The sequence below is a fragment of the Mustela nivalis genome (assembly GCF_964662115.1).
Source record: "Mustela nivalis genome assembly, chromosome: 16".
NCBI classification, from domain to species: Eukaryota; Metazoa; Chordata; class Mammalia; order Carnivora; family Mustelidae; genus Mustela; species Mustela nivalis.
The window spans coordinates 24,004,681-24,026,381 of NC_139035.1; the positions used below are offsets into that span (position 1 = coordinate 24,004,681).

General features: G+C 38.2%; 1 protein-coding gene across 8 annotated transcripts in view; it reads right to left on the bottom strand.

Moving 5' to 3' along the window:
* RASAL2 (RAS protein activator like 2) overlaps positions 1 to 21,701 on the bottom strand; it is a gene marked incomplete at its 5' end in the record, with an annotated part of 358,965 nt that overhangs the window by 176,480 nt on the left and 160,784 nt on the right. For all 8 annotated transcript variants that reach the window (XM_082704136.1, XM_082704135.1, XM_082704134.1 and 5 more), the window contains one exon: positions 11,343 to 11,470. In XM_082704136.1, coding sequence (XP_082560262.1) covers positions 11,343 to 11,470 — 128 coding nt within the window. The remainder of the gene's footprint in view (positions 1 to 11,342; positions 11,471 to 21,701) is intronic.

Here is a 21,701-nt window from a genome sequence, read left to right on the forward strand (position 1 = left end):
CTGCTTCAACCAGAGCATAATTCTGAGTTTATCTGCTATATAGGGCTTCTGCATAAGCTTTTCCACAAGGAAAACATTCTTCTGAAAGTGTTTAAAACTATCTTACAGAGTAAGTGCAAACTCCCTAATACAGTATACCAGGTTTTCCACAATCTGGCCACTGTCTGAGTGTCCAGCTTCATTCAGATTTTACATCAAACATTTCCCTAATATATTCTCTATTTTGTAGTTCAGTGCTTTGCTTAGTTGGTTCTCTCACCCTGAAATATCTTTCCTCACTCTCTTTTGTTATCTATACCTGCCAAGCAAACTTTTATTCATCTTAACGCTTAGGACAGGCATTACCTCTTCCAGAAATCTTCCCTTTCCACTAATTTCCTAAGGGAAGGTTAAGGTACACCTCCTTGAGGTTCCTCCAATAATTGATCTTTATCTGTTACTACATGTATTACACTGAATTATAATTATTCATTTGTATAACTAATCCCATATAAGTCAATAGCTTGTACCTTACCAGTCAATCCCCAAACCTTAAAATAGCTCCAATCCACAAAGGCATGAATGAAAATTTAATAGTTAGAGATGGGGGCCATGTTAGGCAAAGGAAAAAACCCAACATAAACCAAGAAGTTGTAAACCTACGACTTTTGTTTTCTTTTGGTACAGGAGTAGGCCAATTTAACTAGAGCCTCTGTAAGTGTGGTAGAACATAGAACACCAAAATACATTATGATTGTACTGAGAGGGTTTTAATACCAGGTCATACATAATTCAGGAAGCACTGGGAAACTGTTCCAGTTTTTCGATCAGAGGAATGGTTATCTCTTCATTGGTCTGACTCCTTCCTATCTCTCCCTTTTTCAAGACATTCTACAGATTAATATTCATAACACATAACTTTGATCAAATCTCTTCCTTTCTTAAGCTCCCCTGGGTAATGTCCCATTGCCAATAGCATCTTAATGACACAGATTACAGTCCTTTAGAATAAATGAATTTATTAATAGAATTTTATTCTACTAAGTTTATGTTATTTATCAAATTTAAAAATATTTATCTTATTTTCACAACAAAGTTTGCTATACGGGTAGGAACTGTGTTTTATTCTTTGTAACTCCTAACTATGTATCTCCTGAATAATCTGAAAGTGGATCTGAAGGAAATATGCCATGAGTAATTTACCCTGGGATAAATAATAGTTGATTTCTGGCTGTTTGCACAAAGCCTAAATGCTATTTCCATCAATATATTTCTTTCCAAAAGCAATAAAAATATTCTAAGATAATCTGAAATTGCATTATTACTACCTTGCTTATACACTACCATCCAGCTTTCAAAATTCCAAATACAGAAAGTAGAGTCTGAATGGAGAAAAACAGAGCCATATTAATCCTTCCTAATGGCTTATTATTGCCAAAAGAAAGAAACACAAATTCAGCTTTCTTTTTGTATTTTTATGCTGGCTGTACCCTGAAGGGGTTCATGATTGTCCTCTCTGCCACTTTCCTCCACTCCTTAATCTCTCGTTTACTTGGTTTTATCTCTTGCAAGCAAAATGGAATTCAAATGGCCTCCTACACCCTCTTTGAACTGGGTTGGTGCCAAGCCAGCTGGGGCCTTTGCTGGCATCCGGGCAGGGAAGTATATTTCATAACACATAAGCAATGTCTATTTGGCACAATTTGCATGAAGCAATTTACTGAACCAATGAGTCATTTCTCAAGGTGATACTCCTGGCAGACTTCTCTTTCAGCATTCTGCCCAGACCTACCCTTCTGTTATATTCTCAAATTGGTAAGTGGTGTATTTAACACTCTTCCCATGTATATCCCCCAAGCAGACTTGTTCCCATTTCTGACAGGAAACATGCAGAGTTAAGAGGGAGCACTAAAAGATCCCACACACCGAATACATGAGTGATACTAGACTAATATAATCCTCCCACATTCCAGCAGTGCCTGGCTAAGGCTTCAGTTTAAATCCTTACAGAACCTCTTAATTATCTTTTGAACACAGCAATAAACACCCTGGTGATTAGTTGATTAAGGTTTAAAACAGCATTTTTAGGTGGTTTCAGCAGGAAATTCCTTAAATTCCGTGTTTCAATGAACTCTAAATTTTCAATGCAAAATTCCAAAGGTAAGTGTCACACTCTTCATGATAATGTGGGTGAAAGGTAAAAAAGTGACAGCATACTCTGATCCTTCCACAAAAAAAAGTAGGTTTCTAATCTTTTCCTGTAATGAAATTAACACTATATTAAGTTTATCATTCAAAGAGCAGGTATTGCAATGGCTTTACATTTTCTTATTGGAGAGACATAATCCAGTTTTTCCAACTTAAGGGCAGAACATACGTGTCTCAGGGTATTAAACTGTCTCTTTATCTGCTTTGTACCCTCATCATCCCTTCATCATCCCTTACCAGGTCTGCTGCAATAGTCTTAACTCATGTACTTCCTTCTAATCCCTTTCACTCAATTTTCCACATGATCAACAGAGTTACGTTCCTAAGAAGCAAATCTGATGATATTATTGCCCTGGTCTAAATCATTTCCAGAATAACATTCAAATTCTTTAGCATGGGCTTCAAGGCACTTTATTATTTGGTTCTTGCCAGCTATTGGCTATTTTCTTTCCTCTTGCAAACTTTATTCCAAAAATTCTGAATCTTTTGCAGTTTGCCAAAGAGATATGTTTCTTGACTTTGTATCCTTATACATACTTGGAATTTCCTTCCCTACTTTTCTCCAGCTGAGCTTCTATTTGTCCCTGAAGACATGGCTCAATCATAAATTTCTCTGTAAGATCTTTCTTGGCATTCTTCATTTCACATCACAACCCACCCAGGCAATATGTCAGTTAATCTTTCCCTTATGCTTATAATTTTGGAAAAAAAAAGTATTGAAGTGAAATTCACTTAACCTAAAATTAACCATTTTAAAATGAATAATTCAGAAATATTTAGTACATTGACAATGTTGTACAGCTATCACCTTTGTCGAGTTCCAAATGATTATAGCTTTGAATTTACCTCAATGTGTCCCCAAATAGACTACATCTTTGTAACCATAATACTGCACACAAAATAGGTGCTCAATAAATAAAAATGAATCAAATATTCAACAATGGAAAAGCACCTTATAGATTATTTTTTCTCCTTTTTTATTATCTAGTTTTAGAAAAAATATGGAATTAAGCCTCATGTTCTGGGAAGATTTATAACATAAAAGGGAAAGAGAGAAAAGGGTTCATCTCTAAAATTTATTAAGGAAATGGATATTTAGAATCAACACTTATAATTTGCCTTTTAAAAACTCTATTGGACAAATATTTATTGAGAATTTACTTAGGTGTCAGGAACTGTTCTAAGCACTGAGGAATACAACAATGAACAAAACAGACAAAATTCCTGCCCTAAAGCTTACGTTCTCGTAGGGACAGGACAATAGGACAATAGGACAATAAACCTAATAAGTTAATTATAAGGCATTTCAGAAAGTGGTAAATGCTATAGGGGAAAAAAATCAGAGGCAAGTAATTAAACCAAAGTTTTAGGTGGAGATATGATGAGGGGTTGCAACTTTAAACAGGTTGGTCAGGGTGGGCCTTATTGAACAGGTGAGCAGGTGTAAGCAGAGTTGAAGGAGGTGAGAAAGTGATTCATACAAATATTTGAGGGAAAAGGCAAGGTGAAGGCCTTGAGGCAGGAACATGCTGATGAGCAGAGAGAGCCAATTATCATATGATTTCACTTACTTGTGAAGTGTATGGAATAACATGGAGGACACTGGGAAAAGGAGAGGAGAAGGGAATTGGGGGAAATCAGAGGGGGAGATGATCCATGAGATACTGTGGACTCTGAGAAACAAACTGAGGGTTTTAGAGGGGATGGGGGTGGGGGGTGGGGGGGAGAGCTTGGTGGTGGGTATTAAGGAGGGCACGTATTACATGGAGCACTTGGGTGTGGTACATAAACAGTGAATCTTGGAACACTGAAAAGATAAAATAAGGTTAAAAAAAAAAAGAATCCTAACAATGCCAGAATGGTTCAGATAGTGAGTTGGGGAAGTTTCTAGCCTTCAAAACTTGCAAGAATGGAGTTATCATGAAAAGAGATGGGAATGGCCTCTGGCAGGTTTGGGAGGGGAAATTAGGGATCCAGTGTGAGACATGTTGGAGATGACTACTATTTCTCCAAGTAAGGGTTTGATGGGAGAGGGATATATAGGTCTAGGGAAGAGAGAGGCATAGGCCTGAGATGTAAAACTAGGAATCACAGCACTAGAGGGTATTAAAAGTCCCAAGACTGCATGAGAGTATAAAGAAGTGAGGCCCAAGGACTAAACTCTGCATCACTCCCCTGTTAGGATTTAAAGAGAAGAGAAATCTGCAAAGATGACTCAGAAGGAAGGATGACTCCAGAGAGGCAGGAGGAACACTAAGAGTGGATGAGGTCATAGAAGGCAAGAGAAGAAAGCGGTTCTAGAAGGAAGGAGCAATCAACTGTATTAAATGACACTGGCAGATTAAGAGGATGAGCATGGAGAACTGACCCCTGAATTTAGTGAGATGGAGGTCGCCAGTGAGCTTAACAAGAACAATTCTGACAGAGTGGTCTCATGTATAAGAGAGAATGGGAGGAGAGGAATTAGAGACAATGGGTTTCAAAATTTTCAAGAATCTTTACTCTTGAGGGAAGCAGAGAAAGAGGTAGAAATTGGAGATAGGAGTAAGATTAATCCAGGCTTATTTCTTCATCTAAGATGGGAAAAATATAGCATGCTGATGGGGAGTGATCAAGTAGAGAGCAAAAAAACTGAAGACATAAAAGAAGCAGGTAAGAATGGCTAGTAATCCACCCTTGACTAGGCAAGAAGTAATGGAATGTGCACATGTGGAGGGGTTGACCGCTGGACTTAGACAGATCAGCTATAGTTAGAAGAGACAAATCAGGGTCTAGCAAAATGCTTGCTGGCTGATGTGTAGGCATGGTAAGTAGTAGTGATATATGCAGAAGTCCTCGTCTGGGTGCTTGAATTTTCTCAGTGAACTATGCGGCTAAGTAACCAGCTATAAGAGGGTGGTGGAGAAAGCATTAGAATAGAGGAGATGTGAAAAAGAAGTCATTTTATAATTTTTTAAAAGATCTTATTTCTTTATTTGAAAAAGAGTGAGAGACAGAGAGAGTGCACACACAGAAGGAGAGAGAGAAACAGTCTCCCTGCAGAACAGAGAGCCTAATCCCGAAATTATGACTTGAGCAGAAGGCAGAGGCTTAACTGACCGAGCCACCCATGGGCCCTGAGAAAAAATCATTTTAGAAATCATTTCGGATTGTGCTACTCAAAGTGTGGTCCAAGGTCTTGCGTAAACTGTAAATAGTAAAGTGTTACTGTCTGCAATAAATAACTTAATAGCATAGAAATTGAGAAAAAGTGTGCCTTACATGATCAATGGGTTTGTTTCATTGTACAGCACACTTTCCATAAACATATACATTTTTCATAATTTTATTTCTTCTTTTCCTACGTTATGGTTATTCTGTGGATATTTGTTGAGTCATAATTTCATTTTGGTTAAGTCTAATTAAAAATTGTGACTTGGTGTATTTATATCTTTTTAAAATTTCGGTTTACTTAACTATTCATTTTATTGGATTTTGTTCACAGTCAGGTAGAGAAAACACTTTACCACCCATAGATTGAGAAGCACTAGTTCAGAAGAGCTGGACAATAATTAAGCTAGGAAAATGTTTTGTGATTGCCAAGGAGCATGAGCAGCTCACATGAGGTTTGCAGCCATTAGTTTAAAGACCGTCAACATGATGGATCTTCTGCAGACACATTATGCTGCATGGAAGCAGGGCAGGACAGACAAGGGGCAGGATGCAACTGAGCTACTGTGCTGCCAAGTGAGCATGATAATGCATGAGAAGGGCAAGGAAATATTATGGAAGGGAGCAATCAGAATGGTTGACATGGAATTCAGGCTGGGTGAAGAGGGAAGAGGAGATATCAGAGGTCTAAGGAGGCACTAAAGGTTACAGCATTGACAGACCATGGGTCTCAAAAGGACTGAAGGATTGTTGGAATACGGGATGAGCTACAAAGGCAGAAGGTGATGATCAGAGTGTAAAACTCATGCAATTGAAAATATGAAGAAGTTGTAGCAATGAAGTGGGGCAGAGGAAAAGATTCTTGGAGGAGAGAGGTCACCGACCTCAGACCCACTGTGTTGGAAGAAGTGTCTCTGCAGATTTTGGAATCATCACAAAGTAAGGCCAAAGTAGTGTTGAAACTAATGATAATGAGCCAGGAGCTCAAGTCAACAAAAACTGAGAAGGAATGGCTGGGGCCTGGAAGATAACTCTAAGAGGAGATGCAGCATTTGGACTTCTTAGGGAGGGCAGGAAGCAGTCGTGGAAGAGGAAGAACACCTACTACAAGCAGCGTGGAATGAGCGCTGCAGGCGAAAAACAGCCATCGCTTGACAGGACCTCACAGAAGATGGTGTTCTCAAGGAAAACACAGGTTCTCTTGCAACCAGCAAGTTAAGGGATGCCTACAAAGAACAGCTGGAAGAAACAGCTGGTTTTGCTGATGATGGACTGTGAGTTGGGTATAGTGACAGGATTTTAAGAGGTTGGGTATAGTGACAGGATTTTAAGACGAATAGAAGGCAGGGACAGAAAAGAGGATTTACAGAGCCATATACAGAGTGTGGGAGAATTCCATGGTCGGAGTGTGGGGGTTCCCCAGCAGTCCAGGGCTACTGAGGATGCCTGGCACAAAAACAAAGTACGCAAGATACGGTTTTAGAAAGATATCCCTCTCATGGGCAGTGATTTTATGAGACAAAGGAGGGCCCAGGCCTGGAATACTCAATTATCAGTAATCTTTCATCTTGGTTCTAAATATGGCACGTTTCTTGACCTTATGCTCTCTCTCCTAATGCTACTTAATTTCTTATAGTACAAAACTGAATGAAAGGTAGGTAAGGGCAGAAAGTTAGCAAATGATCTATTCATATTACTCATTAACAGCTTTGCTGACAAAGCAGGTTGGTAAAAATGAACATTTTCAATTATCTGTTTATTCAAATTGAATAACTAAAAATCGTCTATACTACTATTTACTCTACCAATTTTTACTATATATTAATATAAACACAGCAACATGTACTAGACTATCCCCAGAAAATGCTGACCTTTATTATATTACATTATTTTAATGAAATAAAACTTAATATTAAAATACTAGAAAAGAGTCATGGGTAGGGAGATGGTAACAAAATAAAGGCAGATTTTTCAATGGCTGGAGAAAAAGAATAAGCATCACAGCATCCCAGCTGGGTCCTCAAAAGTAAGAACTGCCTATTAAAATAAAAGAAACAAATTATTTGTCATTATGATCTTCGCTTTACTATATTAAAGACGGCTGAGTAAGAGAAGGAATGGAAAAGAAAAGGGACAGAGAGGGAGGAGAAGAAAAAAGGGAGCTAGGGATCCACAGCTGAGAGCTGAGAAATGTATTTATTGTTCACTACTCCCCCTGAACTCACTTCTCAGGAAGGATGACTTACTAAACTGAGAGTTTACCTACAGCTTTTTAGGTACTTACCTCTCTTTTTGGCAAGTAATTTTTGTCTTTTTTTGAGCTAGACCTTTACTTCCCCTTTCCTCCCATCAATCCCTCTTCTTTATCAAGATCATCTTCATTCATTTTTTTATGTTATGGAGGTGGGTAGTAAAGCAGGGTTATGGACCAACCAAACCAGAATGATACCACCTCTCTGTTAAATCACCAATAAGCAAGTGAGTTATCTGGGTGTGGAAGGACTTACATACTGTCACAGTTTGAGTAAAGTAGTAAACAGTATATGAGAAATTCAAGGGATTTTTTTCATTTAGAAGGACAGAAAATTTACCTAGAACTTGATGCCTGTGCTAATTACATCATCAGCCTCTCCAGATGTACTCACTGCCTTTCTCTTCCTTGCTGTGTATTTCAGAAAGCAAACCGCACAAAACACATTAAGAGCAGTCTTTTTCCTTCTTGCCTCGTTAGATTTGGCTAGTAGGTAACAACTGGCAAGAAATCAGAAGGCAGGAAAAGAGCTGGAGTGTTGCTTCTCCTTTGCTTCCTCCCTGCCGGCCATCTTTGTGTAGAAGCTGTGTTCTTTTGTGCAGCACCACAGCGACTGCCAAGCAGCCCTCTCATGCAACCCTTTCTCTGGTTTCCAGAAGCACTGCTCCCTTCCTTGGTCCTCAAAGTCTAGGGTGAAAATAAGCTTTCTGCTGTCACTAGTTCATGGCACTTAACACTTTTGGTGGGTCCCTTATGCTGCCCATGTCTCTGTCAATAGTGCCCTCATTAAACCTCTTTCAATTAATCCCTGAAAGTGCCATTTATTACACTGACTACTGTCAGCTACACTGACATCGTGTCTGACAATGCTTCCGAGAAACTTTTGGAGCCAGGTCTACCAATCAAATTTCTTTTCATTTCAAATCGCTCAACTCAATATCTATTTCACTGTTCCTCAGTGAAACTCCAACACTATCTTGTTGAACTTCCTCCTCCATGACAACCGGCTATTATGACACGAGCAACCCTTTAGACTTACTTAGACATTTCCGGTTCCGTTCCATACCACCACAACAAAGCGAGTCAAATGGATTTTTTGGTTTCCCAGTGCACAGAAAAGTTACATTTACATTATACTGTAGTTTATTAAATGTGTAATAGCAGTACGTCTAAAAAAAAACCATGCATATACCTTAATTTTAAAATACTTTATTACCAAATAATGCTAGCCATCATCTGAGCTTTCGGGGAGTCATAAACTTTTTTGCTGTTGGAGGGTCTTGCCTCGATATTGGTGACTAATGACTGATCAGGGTGGTCGTTGCTGAAGGATGGGGTGCTGTGACAATTTCTTAAAATAAGGCGACAATGAAATTTGCCACAGCATTAGACTCTTCCTTTTTTGAACAATTTCTGTCTCATTCAATGCTGTAATAGCATTTTACCCAAAGAAGTAGAACTTCTTTTAAAACTAGGGTCAGTCCTTTCAAACCCTGCTATTGCTTTATCAACTAGGTTTATATAATATTCTAAATACTATGTAGTTATTTCAACAGTCTTCATGGCATCTTCGCCAGAAGATTCCTTCTCAAGAAACCACTTTCTTGGAGCACCTGGGTGGCTCAGTGGGTTAAAGCCTCTGTCTTCGGCTCAGGTCATGATTTCAGGGTCCTGGGATTGAACCCCATATCAGGCTCTCTGCTCAACAGGGAACCTGTCTCCTTCTCTCTGCCTGCCTATCTGCCTGCTTGTAATCTCTCTCACTCTGTCAAATAAATAAAATTAAAAAGAAAAAGAAAGAAAGACCACTTTCTTTGCTCATCCCCATGAAGGAACTCCTCATCCATTCAAGTTTTACTGTGGGATTGCAACAATCCAGTCCCATCTTCACGCTCCACTTCCAAGTCTAGTTCTCTTCTTATTTCAATGACAGCCACAGTTACTCACTCCTCTGAAGTCTTGAATACCTCACAGTCCTATCCGTGAGAGTTCGCATCAACTTCGTCCCCAAACTCCTGTTAATATGGATATTCTGACCTGTTCCCATCCAGGAGTCACAAGCATGCTTACCAGCATCTAGAATGGTGAATCCTTTCCAGAAGGCTTTCCATTTACTTTGCACAGATCCATCAGAGGAATGAATCACTGTCTGTGGCAGCTATGGTTTTAGGAAATGTATTTCTTATAGAATAAGACATGAAGGTCAAAACTACCCAGTGACCCACGAGCTGTGGAATGGGCATTGCATTAATGAAAACAGGCATGGAAACAACATGAATCTTGCTCTACGTGCCCATCGGGGCTCTTGGGGGACCAGGTGCATTGTCAAGGAGCAGTCATATTTTGAAAGGATCTTTTTTCCTAAGCAGGAGATCTCAACAGTGGGATTAAAATATTTGGGGAACTGTGTAGTAAACAGATGTGCTGTCATCTGGGTTTTATTGTTCTGTTTCTAGAGCACAGGCAGAGTAGATTTAGGATGACTCTTCTGGGCCCTGGGGTTTTGGGGAATGAGCACTGGCTGCAGCTTCAAGTCACCAGCTGCAGGAGCGCCTGACAAGAGAGTCAGCTTGTCCTTGGAAGCTTTGAAGCCAGGGTTGACTTGTCCTCTCTAGCTATGTAAGTGCTAGGAGGCATCTTTGTCCAATAGGAGACTGTTCTGTCTATCCTGAAAATTTGCTGTGTCGTGTAGCCACCTTCAGGAATGATCTTAGCTAGATCTGCTGGAGGACTTGCTACCGCTTCTGCATCAGGTCCTGCTGCTTCACCTTGTACTTTCATATACTAGCGGTGACTCCTTTCCTTCCTTAAACCTCAAGAACCAACCTCTGCTGGCTTCCAGTTTTCTTCTGTACCTTCCTTACCTCTCTCTCAGCCTTCACAGAGAGAAACTTGCTCGGGAATAGGCTCTGGCCGAAGAAAATGTTGTGGCTGGTTCGAGCCTTTCCAGACCACTGAAACTTGCTCTGTCTCAGTAAGAAAGCTGTTTCACTTTCTTAATCACTCCTGTGTTCACTGGAGTAGCACTTTTAATTTCCTTCAAGAACTTCTCTTTTGCAATCATCAGGTGGTTTGGTGCAAGTGGCCTAGCTTTTGGCCTCACTTGGCATTCAATATGCCTTCCTCACTAAGCTTAATCATTTCTAGCTTTTCACTTAAAGTGAGAGATATTAGATTCCCCCTTCCACTTGAACACTTAGAGGCCATGGTAGGGTTATTAATTGGCCTATTTCAATATTGTTGTGTTTCAGGGATCTCAGAGTAGCCAGAGAAGAGGGTGAGAGATGGGAGCAGCCATTGGTGGAGCCATCAGAACACACACATTTATCACTTAAACCCACCATTTTAGATGGGTATGGTTCACAGTGCCTCAAAATGATTATAACAGTAACATCAAAGATCACTGATCATAGATCACCATAACAAATACAACAATAATGAAAAAGCCTGAAGCAATAATTACCAAAATGGGACACAGAGACACGAAATGAACATACGCTACGGAGATATGGCGCCAACAGACTTGCTCAACACAGGCTTGCCACAAACCCACAAATTGCTAAAATGTGATATCTGCCAAGTCCAATAAAGTGAAGGTCAATAGAAGAAGGTATGCCTGTATTTATAATCTATCATTCACACAGCCTCCATTCTCCATTTCTATAAATGTCACATATCAAAATGCACATAAAAACTAGATTTCAGGAATCTGGTCAGAAAGAGAAGTAGCTTTCCTCAGTAATATCCATCTCACCTCCTTCTCCTTGTTGAGCAACACCAACTGGCTGTCTGTGAGGATGCAATACTTCCGCTCCCATGTTGTCGTCTCTGTGTAGGGTGACTGGCCACAAGACAGACGATGGGTGGGTGGCCCCTTGACATCTGAGTGACAAATATGAAAAACAAAAGTGAGAAACCAGTATCATGCTTACTCAGTAGACTAGTTCAAATGTAAGATTCTTCAAAATTGAATTAAATAACGAGTTTTAAATATGAACCTAAATGCTAAGTTGAAAACTTAACTCCCTCTGAAGAAAATAAACTGTTATAAACAGAGGGGGAAATTGGCGCTTTAGTCTGAAGAAAAAAAAGGCTGAAACACTAGAAAGAATTGTTAGCACAAACTTGACACAGTAATCACCACTGCACAAGTACTAAAACAATGGGAGGTTGCTCCACAGCTAAACTAACATCATTCAAATAAAGAGGTGGGGATGACTCAGAGACAAGAACAAAAGACAGAGTCTTTCGTCTTCGGGAAGAAGGCGACGTTACACATACACTTTGAGAGTACTGCTGACCCCAGACAGAGAATGAAGTTATTATCAACCAGTGTCTTCAAAATGGCTTTACCTCTAGTCACGTGTAAAAATTAAAAATATCGAAACTATAGCATCATATTACCACTAGAGGCCAGTAAGATCTTAAAAACCCAGAGAGCAATTTCCTCTAGAAAAGATCTAAACATATTACCATCAGGTCTCTTAGAGGTGGAGATGCACATCAGAGTTAAAGGTCTGGCTCTTCTCAAACATCTCATTTTCCTACTAAATACCAAGTGGTTACTCTCACTTTGTTACTTTAAATTTTTTTTAAATGAACTGTTCATTCATTTGGGCTGCTGCAAAACTTGCAACACATCTTAATCAAAACTACACATCGGATCCACTAAATAAGCCTTTTATAACAGTTGAATATTAAAAGTTCTTCAGCCATGAAGGACTAATTCCTGTCAAGAATATACTGAAGGGATAATTTTAAAGACGTTATTTATTACTATGTAGTTACTACGCCAGAGGAGCATCTCAAACTGGAGAAATCAGAAAACAACCTATGATGACAGCAGGAGAGTTGTAAATCATAAATGAGCATATTTTATCTATTACATGAGTGTTTTCATTACTATTACTTTCTACAAGACTTTTTATCACAAGACAATATAGGCCTTGCTGGTCCTGGCTTGGAGGAAATACAAATATTGTCCTAGATATCTTATGCTATAATCCCCGAAATATGCAAAGCTACAGCTGGAATTCTGTCGGAAATAAGCAAGTTGGTAACTAGGGCACTTAGGGGTAGGTCTCTCCTTTTGCATTGCCTCGTGTGACCACTATTTTCTTCAGCGCTCCTTCCTTTGCTCTCTAAACATCTATCTAACCCTGCTGTTCTGCATATTTAGGGGAACTTATCAACTACCCTACAAATAACTTGGTCCCAGAACCCGTGTTCCTGGTGCTTGGCTGGACGTGCTACCATATTTTAGTTCACTGCTTTCCTTTCCCCGCCGCCCCCACTGTCCGGGGTCTGTTTTCTCTTCACTGCGGACCGCAGCATAACTATAGCTTCTCCAGCACACAAACTCTCTTCCCTGCCCTCAACTCTCCCCTTGTATTCCAATAGAGCATCTAAAATTATTTTTATGTTTTCCTTAAGACTTCAGAATGTCCTGGAATTATCACAAAAAGCTTGAAAGGAGATGATTCTTCATCCTTTTTGACACATAGAAAAGATACTTGCCTGTGCTTAAAAGCCATGTCAAAGCTGATTTTCTTCACATGATTTGGACAAACAAATGGATTAGATTTTTACCACAATGCAGGCCTATTTTTAGAGTCAAATACCAACTCCACTTCAACGGAGAGGGGTGCACCTACTTTATGTGGAAATGTGGTGGTTTTGTGGCCTAGACAAGTTTTGATTCAAATGACTAACCTGCTTACGTAAGTTAGCCATGGGTGACCTAAGCTGCCCACTGTAATTTAATTTGAACAGTAATCTTAGGATCTATACTAAGCAAGAAGACACTGATAGGCTCTGTCAATAAAATTAGAACACAGGATACTACATTTATAGCATAACTCAGATTTGCTGACCAAATAGAAATCTATATCAGCACTGAATTTAAGAAAGCCTAAATTCCCTTCCCTGTGTCATCCTGAATAATTCTCCTAAAATCTCACTGTTTCATGTTCTCCCTTCCTCCAACCTCGGCTTTGTTGTTGGTTTCTTTGTGGTATTGGGAAACAACACAATGTCTCACACAGCATTTTGGGTCCCCAAACTATTCCTCCCCAGTGCTAAAGGTAGAATGAAGTAGGGAGTAATACCACTGTATTTAAAAAAAAAAAAAAAAAAAAAAAGTTCTGTCTAAATGATGAGACTGGTTAGCCATATTATAAATTTTATAGTTTCACATTTATTATCTAATACCCACTTTTTGGTCACTTTGTAAGAATGTACCCCAAAGAAGAAAACAAGAGAGAAATTAGAATAAGTGATTTTGGGGGGTTATTTTAAGCACTTCTGGATTAAGGTTTAAAAGACATTTTAAATAACAAGATAAAGTAAGATTCTAAAATACCATATAGATTTAATCCATTCATTCTATCATGTCCTTGTTTCCATCTTTACATGAATTAACAGTATACTTGTAAAGCTTAGATATTAAGATTATATTATCACAGGACAGGCTCACCTTACCAATACTATCCATCAGTCAGTCAATCAATCAATATCAATCTCTTTCTCTCTTTCTCCCTCCTTCCTACCCCCTACCTCCTCCCTCTCCCTCTCCCTCTCAGCTCTAGTAACATACTTCGAACTTCTGACTTCCAATTATATTTAGTGTCTAAAGCTCATTAGAGAAAAGGATAACAGAATTAAAATAAGAATTGTAATTGCAAAACTGAAAAAAAATTCACTTTTCATTGTCCCCGCCCTGTAAAGGGCATTGGATGCTGGCTTTATTACAAAAATTGAATAATTTTAGAAACATTAAAAAGCATCAGAGGTGGGTACCTGAGTGGCTCAGTCGATTAAGTGTCTGCCTTCAGCTCAGGACATGATCCCAGGGTTCTGGGATCAAGTCCTGAGTCAGGCTCCCTGCTCAATGAGGAGCCTGCTTCTCCTTCTCTCTCTATCCTAACCCCTGCTCGGAGTCTTTCTCCTATTCTCTCTCAAATAAATAAATAAAATCTTAAAAAAAAATCACAAGTTACTCATTGGATCCCTTTGAAAAGCACTTCTCTAAGACTGGCTATTATCATGGAAACTAGTAATTCTCAAATTCTTTTGGTCTTAGGATCTCTTTAAACTTTTAAAATTATTGGGGTACCTGGATGGCTCAGTGGGTTAAAGTCTCTCCCTTTGGCTCAGGTCATGATTTCAGGGTCCTGGGATGGAGCCCCGCATCAGGCTCTCTGCTCAGCAGGGAGCCTGCTTCCTCCTCTCTCTCTCTCTCTCTCTCTCTCTGCCTGCCTCTCTGCCTACTTGTGATCTCTGTCAAATAAATTAATAAAATCTTAAAAAAAAAATTTTTTTTAAATAAGCTCTTAAAATTATTAAGGACTTCAAAGAGTTTTTATTTGTATGGGCCATATTTATCAATATTTACCATACCAGAAGTTAAAACTGAGAAATATTTAAAATATTTAGTCATTTCATGGTAATAAAAAGAAACCTATTATATATTAATACAAATAACATATTTTAAATTAAATATAACTATTTTCCAAAACAAACAAAAATAAGTGAGAGGAGTGATGCTGTTTTAAGTTTTGCAAATCACTTCTTTGATGTCTGGCTGAAGAGAAGACAGCTGGGCCCTTATATTCGTTTCAGCATTTCATCTATTGCTTCATGTTGTTTTTGGCTGAAGTATGTGAAGAAACTCTGGACTGACACAGGTATGTTGGAAGGGAAGAGTATTTTAATAGCATTTTTAGATAATTGTGGATCATCTTTTTTAATACTATACAAAAGCCTAACAAGAGGATACTTCTTAAAAAGTGAGTAAAATATGGAATCGGACCCCACAGCAATGACCTTTTCATGTTACCTTAAAAATCATTGCTGTACCTTACCTTTGTATGGATTTTTTATTTTTTTACCCATATGCATGAGGTTTTAACATCAGACACTGATCATTTCCAAAACACTGCTTTAGTTTTGCAGATTTTCCAAATTATGGCACTTTTCATTATTTAATATAAAAAAATCACATTCATTAATCTTCAGAAAAGTCTTAACCTTCTCACAGAAGTCTTCACTGGGAAGCTATCAAGCATTTTTTGTCTTGAATTTTATCATTAGCAATAAATACTGTTGGGTTTTTTCCTCTTACAAGAGCGGTTTATGTCTTTCTTTTTCCAGAAAATGTCTGCCAAATAACCACAACTGAAGAACTACAGTTTGTCTTTCTGTTGTTGTTTGAAGTAAAAGTGGTGTTCCATGAAAACAAGCAGCAAGTTCAGCCTGCAGCTCAATTTGCACAAAACGCTTTCTGCTGTGATAACCGTCATACTTCAGTATACAGCTCATGGGCGCTTCTCATGTCATCAGACAGAATGTTAAAAAGACGTGAGCTCTAGGGTTGAGAGTTATTAAAATTAAGTACTTTCTCTGAGTTCTCAAGGGTTTTCTGAAAATTAGCTGTTTTCCCCTCCTGTATGTGGCAGAGGAGAATGCAATGACCACTGTCAGTCTGGAGCCATGGCCAGGATTCCTACTACTGCCTTGGTGGTTTTACTCATAATTGCTTTTCCATCACCAGTGCAAAAGTCCATACAGTTTCGTTTTTTATTAAAGGCAAGTGTATTGTGAAATAGTTTTAACCTAACAGATCAGGGGGATCCTTGGGGTCTAGGATTCCACAGACCATACTTTAAAAACCACTGCTTAGGGTGCCTGGGTGGCTCAGTTGGTTAAGCGACTGCCTTCAGCTCAGGTCATAATCCTAGAGTCCTGGGATGGAATCCTGTATCAGGCTCCCTGCTCCATTGGGAGTCTGCTTCTCCCTCGGACCTTCTCCTCCCTCATGCTCTCACTCACTCTCTCTCAAATAAATAAATAAAATATTATAAATAAATAAATAAGTAAATAAAAAATAAAAACCACAGCTTAGACACAGGAAGCCAATGAGGATCCTAAGGAAATCTGGCAAGAGCTTGCTAAGATGAAGTAAGCAGGAGAAAATCAGAGGCCTTCTATAATGGATGGGAGGCTAATGTAATGGCCTGCCATGGAATAATTAGGGTCATAGACAGGTGACAGTGAAATAGAAAGAAAGGGATCATGTGAGCCTAATTTTGAAATAGGAACTTGGCAGAGAAGAATGCAACAAAGTTCTTCAAAACAGGAATACAGAAAACCTAAAGGGAAACTTTTGAATTTGAAATGAATTAGAAGGATTCACTGTAATCCTTTATATCCAAATCACCTCAAAACAGCATTCAAAATACCAGATTACTTAGTCTATCTGTCAATTAAAAGGCAAACCCTGGGCCTCCTCAAGTACTAATATAAATTAGTAACTACCTGGCAAAGAAACAACAGCAATAATTTTTTTGTGTATAACCCTTCCTCATAACCCTTCTTCGTAACCAGAGAAGGGAGCATCATGGCCCGTCACATCCTTTGACAAAGATGAGGAACCAAAATGGTATGACAGAGCTGGGAATTCTACTAGGTATAATCCATAACTTGTCTCACTGTAACTTTTCTTTTAGAGGGTAAGCATTTTCTTATCTCTTCCAGACTTAGAAAGCATCTCAAAAGATTTACAGTAGGAAAGAATTAAAGGGATCTGATTAGAAGCAGAAATGGGATAAGGAGAGTGGAAAGAACAAGTCCATGACCCAAATAGAGAATCTCAAAGAAAAAACAGCTGTGAGAAATTTTACTTCTGTATCATACAGCTCCTTAGAAGTTCATCTAAGTTGATTTTGGAATCACATCATTTACTAGCCACGTGTTCTTTTAAAATTCGAGCATTATTCTGGGCACCTGTGTGGCTCAGTCATTGAGCATCTGCCTTCGGCTCAGGTCATGATCCCAGGGGTCCTGAGATCCAGCCCCGCATTGAGCCCCGCATCAGGCTCCCTGCTCAGCCAGAAACCTGCTTCTCCCTCTCCCACTGCCTGTGTTCCCTCTCTTGCTGTGTCTCTCTGTCAAATAAATAAAATCTAAATAAATAGATAAATAATTTCCAACATTACAAATTAAATGCAATTGGTAAAATCCAAAACCTATCTACTGCCATCCAAAGCAAGCTTTACAGAGTATTCTACAGAGAGACTCTTTCAACTAATGCATACCCCAATGTTTCATTTAATCTCAATAGCCTTTCATTGATTCTTAGTGACAAATTAAAAAAGCAAAAAACAAAACAAAGCTTTGGGAAATCTATCTATACAGGCAAGATTTTAATGTATTAAAAGGGAAGCATGTAGTTGTTATAAACTGCATAGCTCTGAACTACTTAGAAAGATCTATATTTTCATGTGTGTGTGTGTGTGTTTATTTCCACACCAGAGCCAACTCAGTGTATTAATGCAAGTTCTTCCCAACATTCAAATTTCAATTATCAGACTTGTTTTCGTTCTGAATTTGGTTAAAATTCAAAGTGAAAATATAAACATTACTTTATAAAAGTCTTGCAACTGGAATGACCACCTTCTTACAGAAGTAAAAATACATCTAAATAACTTTACAACAGACCTATGCTACTCAAACTAGCTAAGAATATGTCAGTTTCCCGAACTACACAAAGGACTGTTTTTCTCTTCACCAAAATGTTAAAAACAGTTTTAACAGAAGTTCAAGTTTAAATATCATTTATATTCATAGGCCAACTAACAAACTGTATTTATAAAGATAGTTCTTTATTTTTCTAATAAAGAATAAAATCCTTGCCCTGCCATACAGCTATAAAAATATGGTCTATTCTTGGCTATCTTCTATGGGCAATTTCTGCTGCAACAGAAATGTTAGAGTTGCCACACGAAGACAATTCTTCATCATAATGTCCGTAACTGTAACATGCTGCTTAGCATTAGTCCCTGACGTTAGATACATGGCCAAATAATTTTATAAACAAGTCAATGCTGTCTGCTCAATACTTGGTGTGGCTGCCATCAATTACATCAATATATTTTAAGTCACTCTCTTTCATTCTTACAGTATTGAAAGGAGAGACAAAACCAACCAGGACATTAAAATAAAGTTTAATTTTCTTTATTTTATCCTCTCCCTATATTTCTACCCTCCATATCCTGTCAAAATGTCAGAAAATACCTATTTTCAGAATAAGCAAACAAAAGTCTTCTTAAAATAACTACCCAAACATGAAAATTATTGGCTATGAACTCTGCTTTGTCCTGACACACAATGAGCCCTCGGGCTGGCAAATGACATTACAGTGCCTACAAACTGATGGCCCAAGTAGATTTAAATATGGTCACACTCACCTTGGTGAATAATAAGAATACTAAGTAATAAATGATTCAGTTTGTTTAAGATATAAAAATCATTACTAGGTCAGAAATGTTTGCCTTTATGGAAAATACATTTTAGTCTTTATCATAAATTCACTAGGAGACCATAACTATTTGTTGAAATGAATTTATATTGTGTCTTTTATGCTTAGCCAGGCACATATGTTTCCTTCTTAACTATGGAGGCTTAATTGCCTTGCTACTTGATCACTGGTGGCTCATCACTAAATCCCCTCGGTTGCCCATTACCCTTTTTAAGATAAAGGGAGGGCAGGTAGGAGACATCACATGACACTTCTTTCTGGTGAGTGATTTCCTTTAGGCTAAAATTTGCAAAGGGTCCCTTTGCTCCCTGCCTCTCAGTCTCAGCAGCACCTGGGCCTAAGCCTGGGACTTGACATCAGCTCTACCAATTACCTGATAACAATGTAATATATTCCTTGAGAGCCTGACCTTTATAGTAGACAATCAGATTTTTGATAAAGGTAACACTTCGTTTTTTAGAAGAACTGATTTTAATTGGATGCTATTATCTAACTATTTTAAAGAAGGTGACCAGGATGGGAAACAATTGCTATGACGGTTCCACCTTACTTCTCCCTTCCACATCACTAGTATGGTTTGCACTGCACCTGGTCCCATGTGCCGTGCAAGAGCAGACAGAGCAGATGACACGGTTTTCTGCTGCTTTTCAGACATGCATTAGAAGGACTAAGTCTCATAATTCCCACACAGGGCCAAATACTGCTTAAGCAGCTCCATGGCTTGGATAACTGAATGGAATGTTGTGAATGAGGCCACATTCAGGTGACAGATGATGGTCAATCACAGCTTGTATTTCAACCCCAACAGGACCGCTTACATCTACAGTTACTCTCACCTAAACAGGAAAATACAAATTACTCAAAATAATTCACTTATATACTAATCCTTAGAAGGGAAAAAAAAAGTCTACATGCAAGTTTTTCTTAAACAGCCAAGTATTGTGCAAATTTAAGAAAAGTCTAAGAAGATACTAATCTCTCCCCTAAAACATAACCATGATCTTACAGAAATGGTCAAAACTCAAGATCATTTCTGCGTCTCATATTGCTGCTACTGGTAGAAAAATGGACTATATTAAGAATCAATCTCAAACACCATGTAATACTCATTTCTTCTGTTATATTTAGTACCTCTTCCTATATTAATATACCCCCACGCTTGTCTCTTTTTGAATTGAATCTCATCACTTTCCTTTAGGGGCAGCTGCTCTCGGGAAAGAATTAGAGCTTTAAAAGGAATGTGATTCTTAGTGGAGAAGGAAAAAAAAGAGTAAATAGTTTACTACTATTGAGAGATCAGTTTCTGAGGTTTTAGCAATTGGTTATACAGCCAATACTGTAACAGTATCTCTCTATCCAAAGGAGCAAAAGAAGGCTGGTTTTATTTTAAAAATAAAACCTATCAAGAGTTTGGCAGCATTAAAAAATTTTAATAGCTCTACCTCTTTCCACAGTATCAACTGAGCTAGAATTCGAGAGCTAAATATGCATCTCTTCTGAATTGTAACCTGTCTGAGTCACAAATCACTGAGCTTACAGTGAAAACTATCAAGGAGATAATATAGGCTTCTCTAAAGAATCCTATCAGTCACTCACTGCTAAGTCGACAACCCAATTCAGTCAGCTCAGTCCTGACACAACTTAGCTGACTTACATAAGAAGTGAAAATCCTTTCTTTTTATCAAAAACCACTGACCTCAAATCGGGAGGAGGGAACAAATACCTACAACATGAGACTATACAGCAGTAAAAGGAAGTATTTACCATTTTCTCTTCAATACCTCCAATACAAATAGAACTGACACCCTTCTTATCCAAACCTAATCCATGCCTGCAAATGTGCTGCATAGCAAATTTTCATGTAACAGGAGACTATATTCTGATTTTAAGTGAAAAAAGAATAATCTAGGGGCACCTGGGTGGCTCAGTGGGTTAAGCCGCTGCCTTCGGCTCAGGTCATGATCTCAGGGTCCTGGGGTCGAGTCCCGCATCGGGCTCTCTGCTCAGCAGGGAGCCTGCTTCCCCTCTCTCTCTCTGTCTGCCTCTCCATCTACTTGTGATTTCTCTCTATCAAATAAATAAATAAAATCTTAAAAAAAAAAAAAAGAATAATCTAGTTCAAGCTCATCTAAAACTCCCAATTAACTTACTTCCCCAAATATTAAGTATTCTTAATACTTCATATATATAATATTCCAATTGTATATATCTATATAATATTCCAATTGTATATATCTATATATCTAATGTATATATCTATATATATCCAATTGTATATATCTATATGCACCAAAACTTCTAAATTAAAAATAAACAAGCAAAATTATTAATACTTCATGAACTTTTTAGTGGGTATGTTTATGCACAATATACAGTATCAGATACAAATTACATTTTCCTCTTATACTGCTAACACGTACTGTAAGGTAAATAAGTATTCAGTTAAGATGCATAGTGAATGCAAATGGCACAACAAAATAAAATTAACAAGGCTTTCTAAAACTAACACCACTTCCATAATTTTATCATTTCTCAAAAATAGGTAAGAATCACAAGCATACGTACACAGTACACGGGGACATATGCACAGCAAAGCTTATATCTTTTGTCTTTCTTTGGTCTCTCATTAACCTTTATCATCTCCATCATTTCTCCTACTATAAGAGGTTTACTAATCCTCCTTGGCTCACCTACTTTTCACAGGCTTTTCCATTATCTTAAAAGATATTTCGATTGCATGAAACCTTTAAACAACATGATCACGAAATACAATCCTGTTGGGAAAACAACTGATAC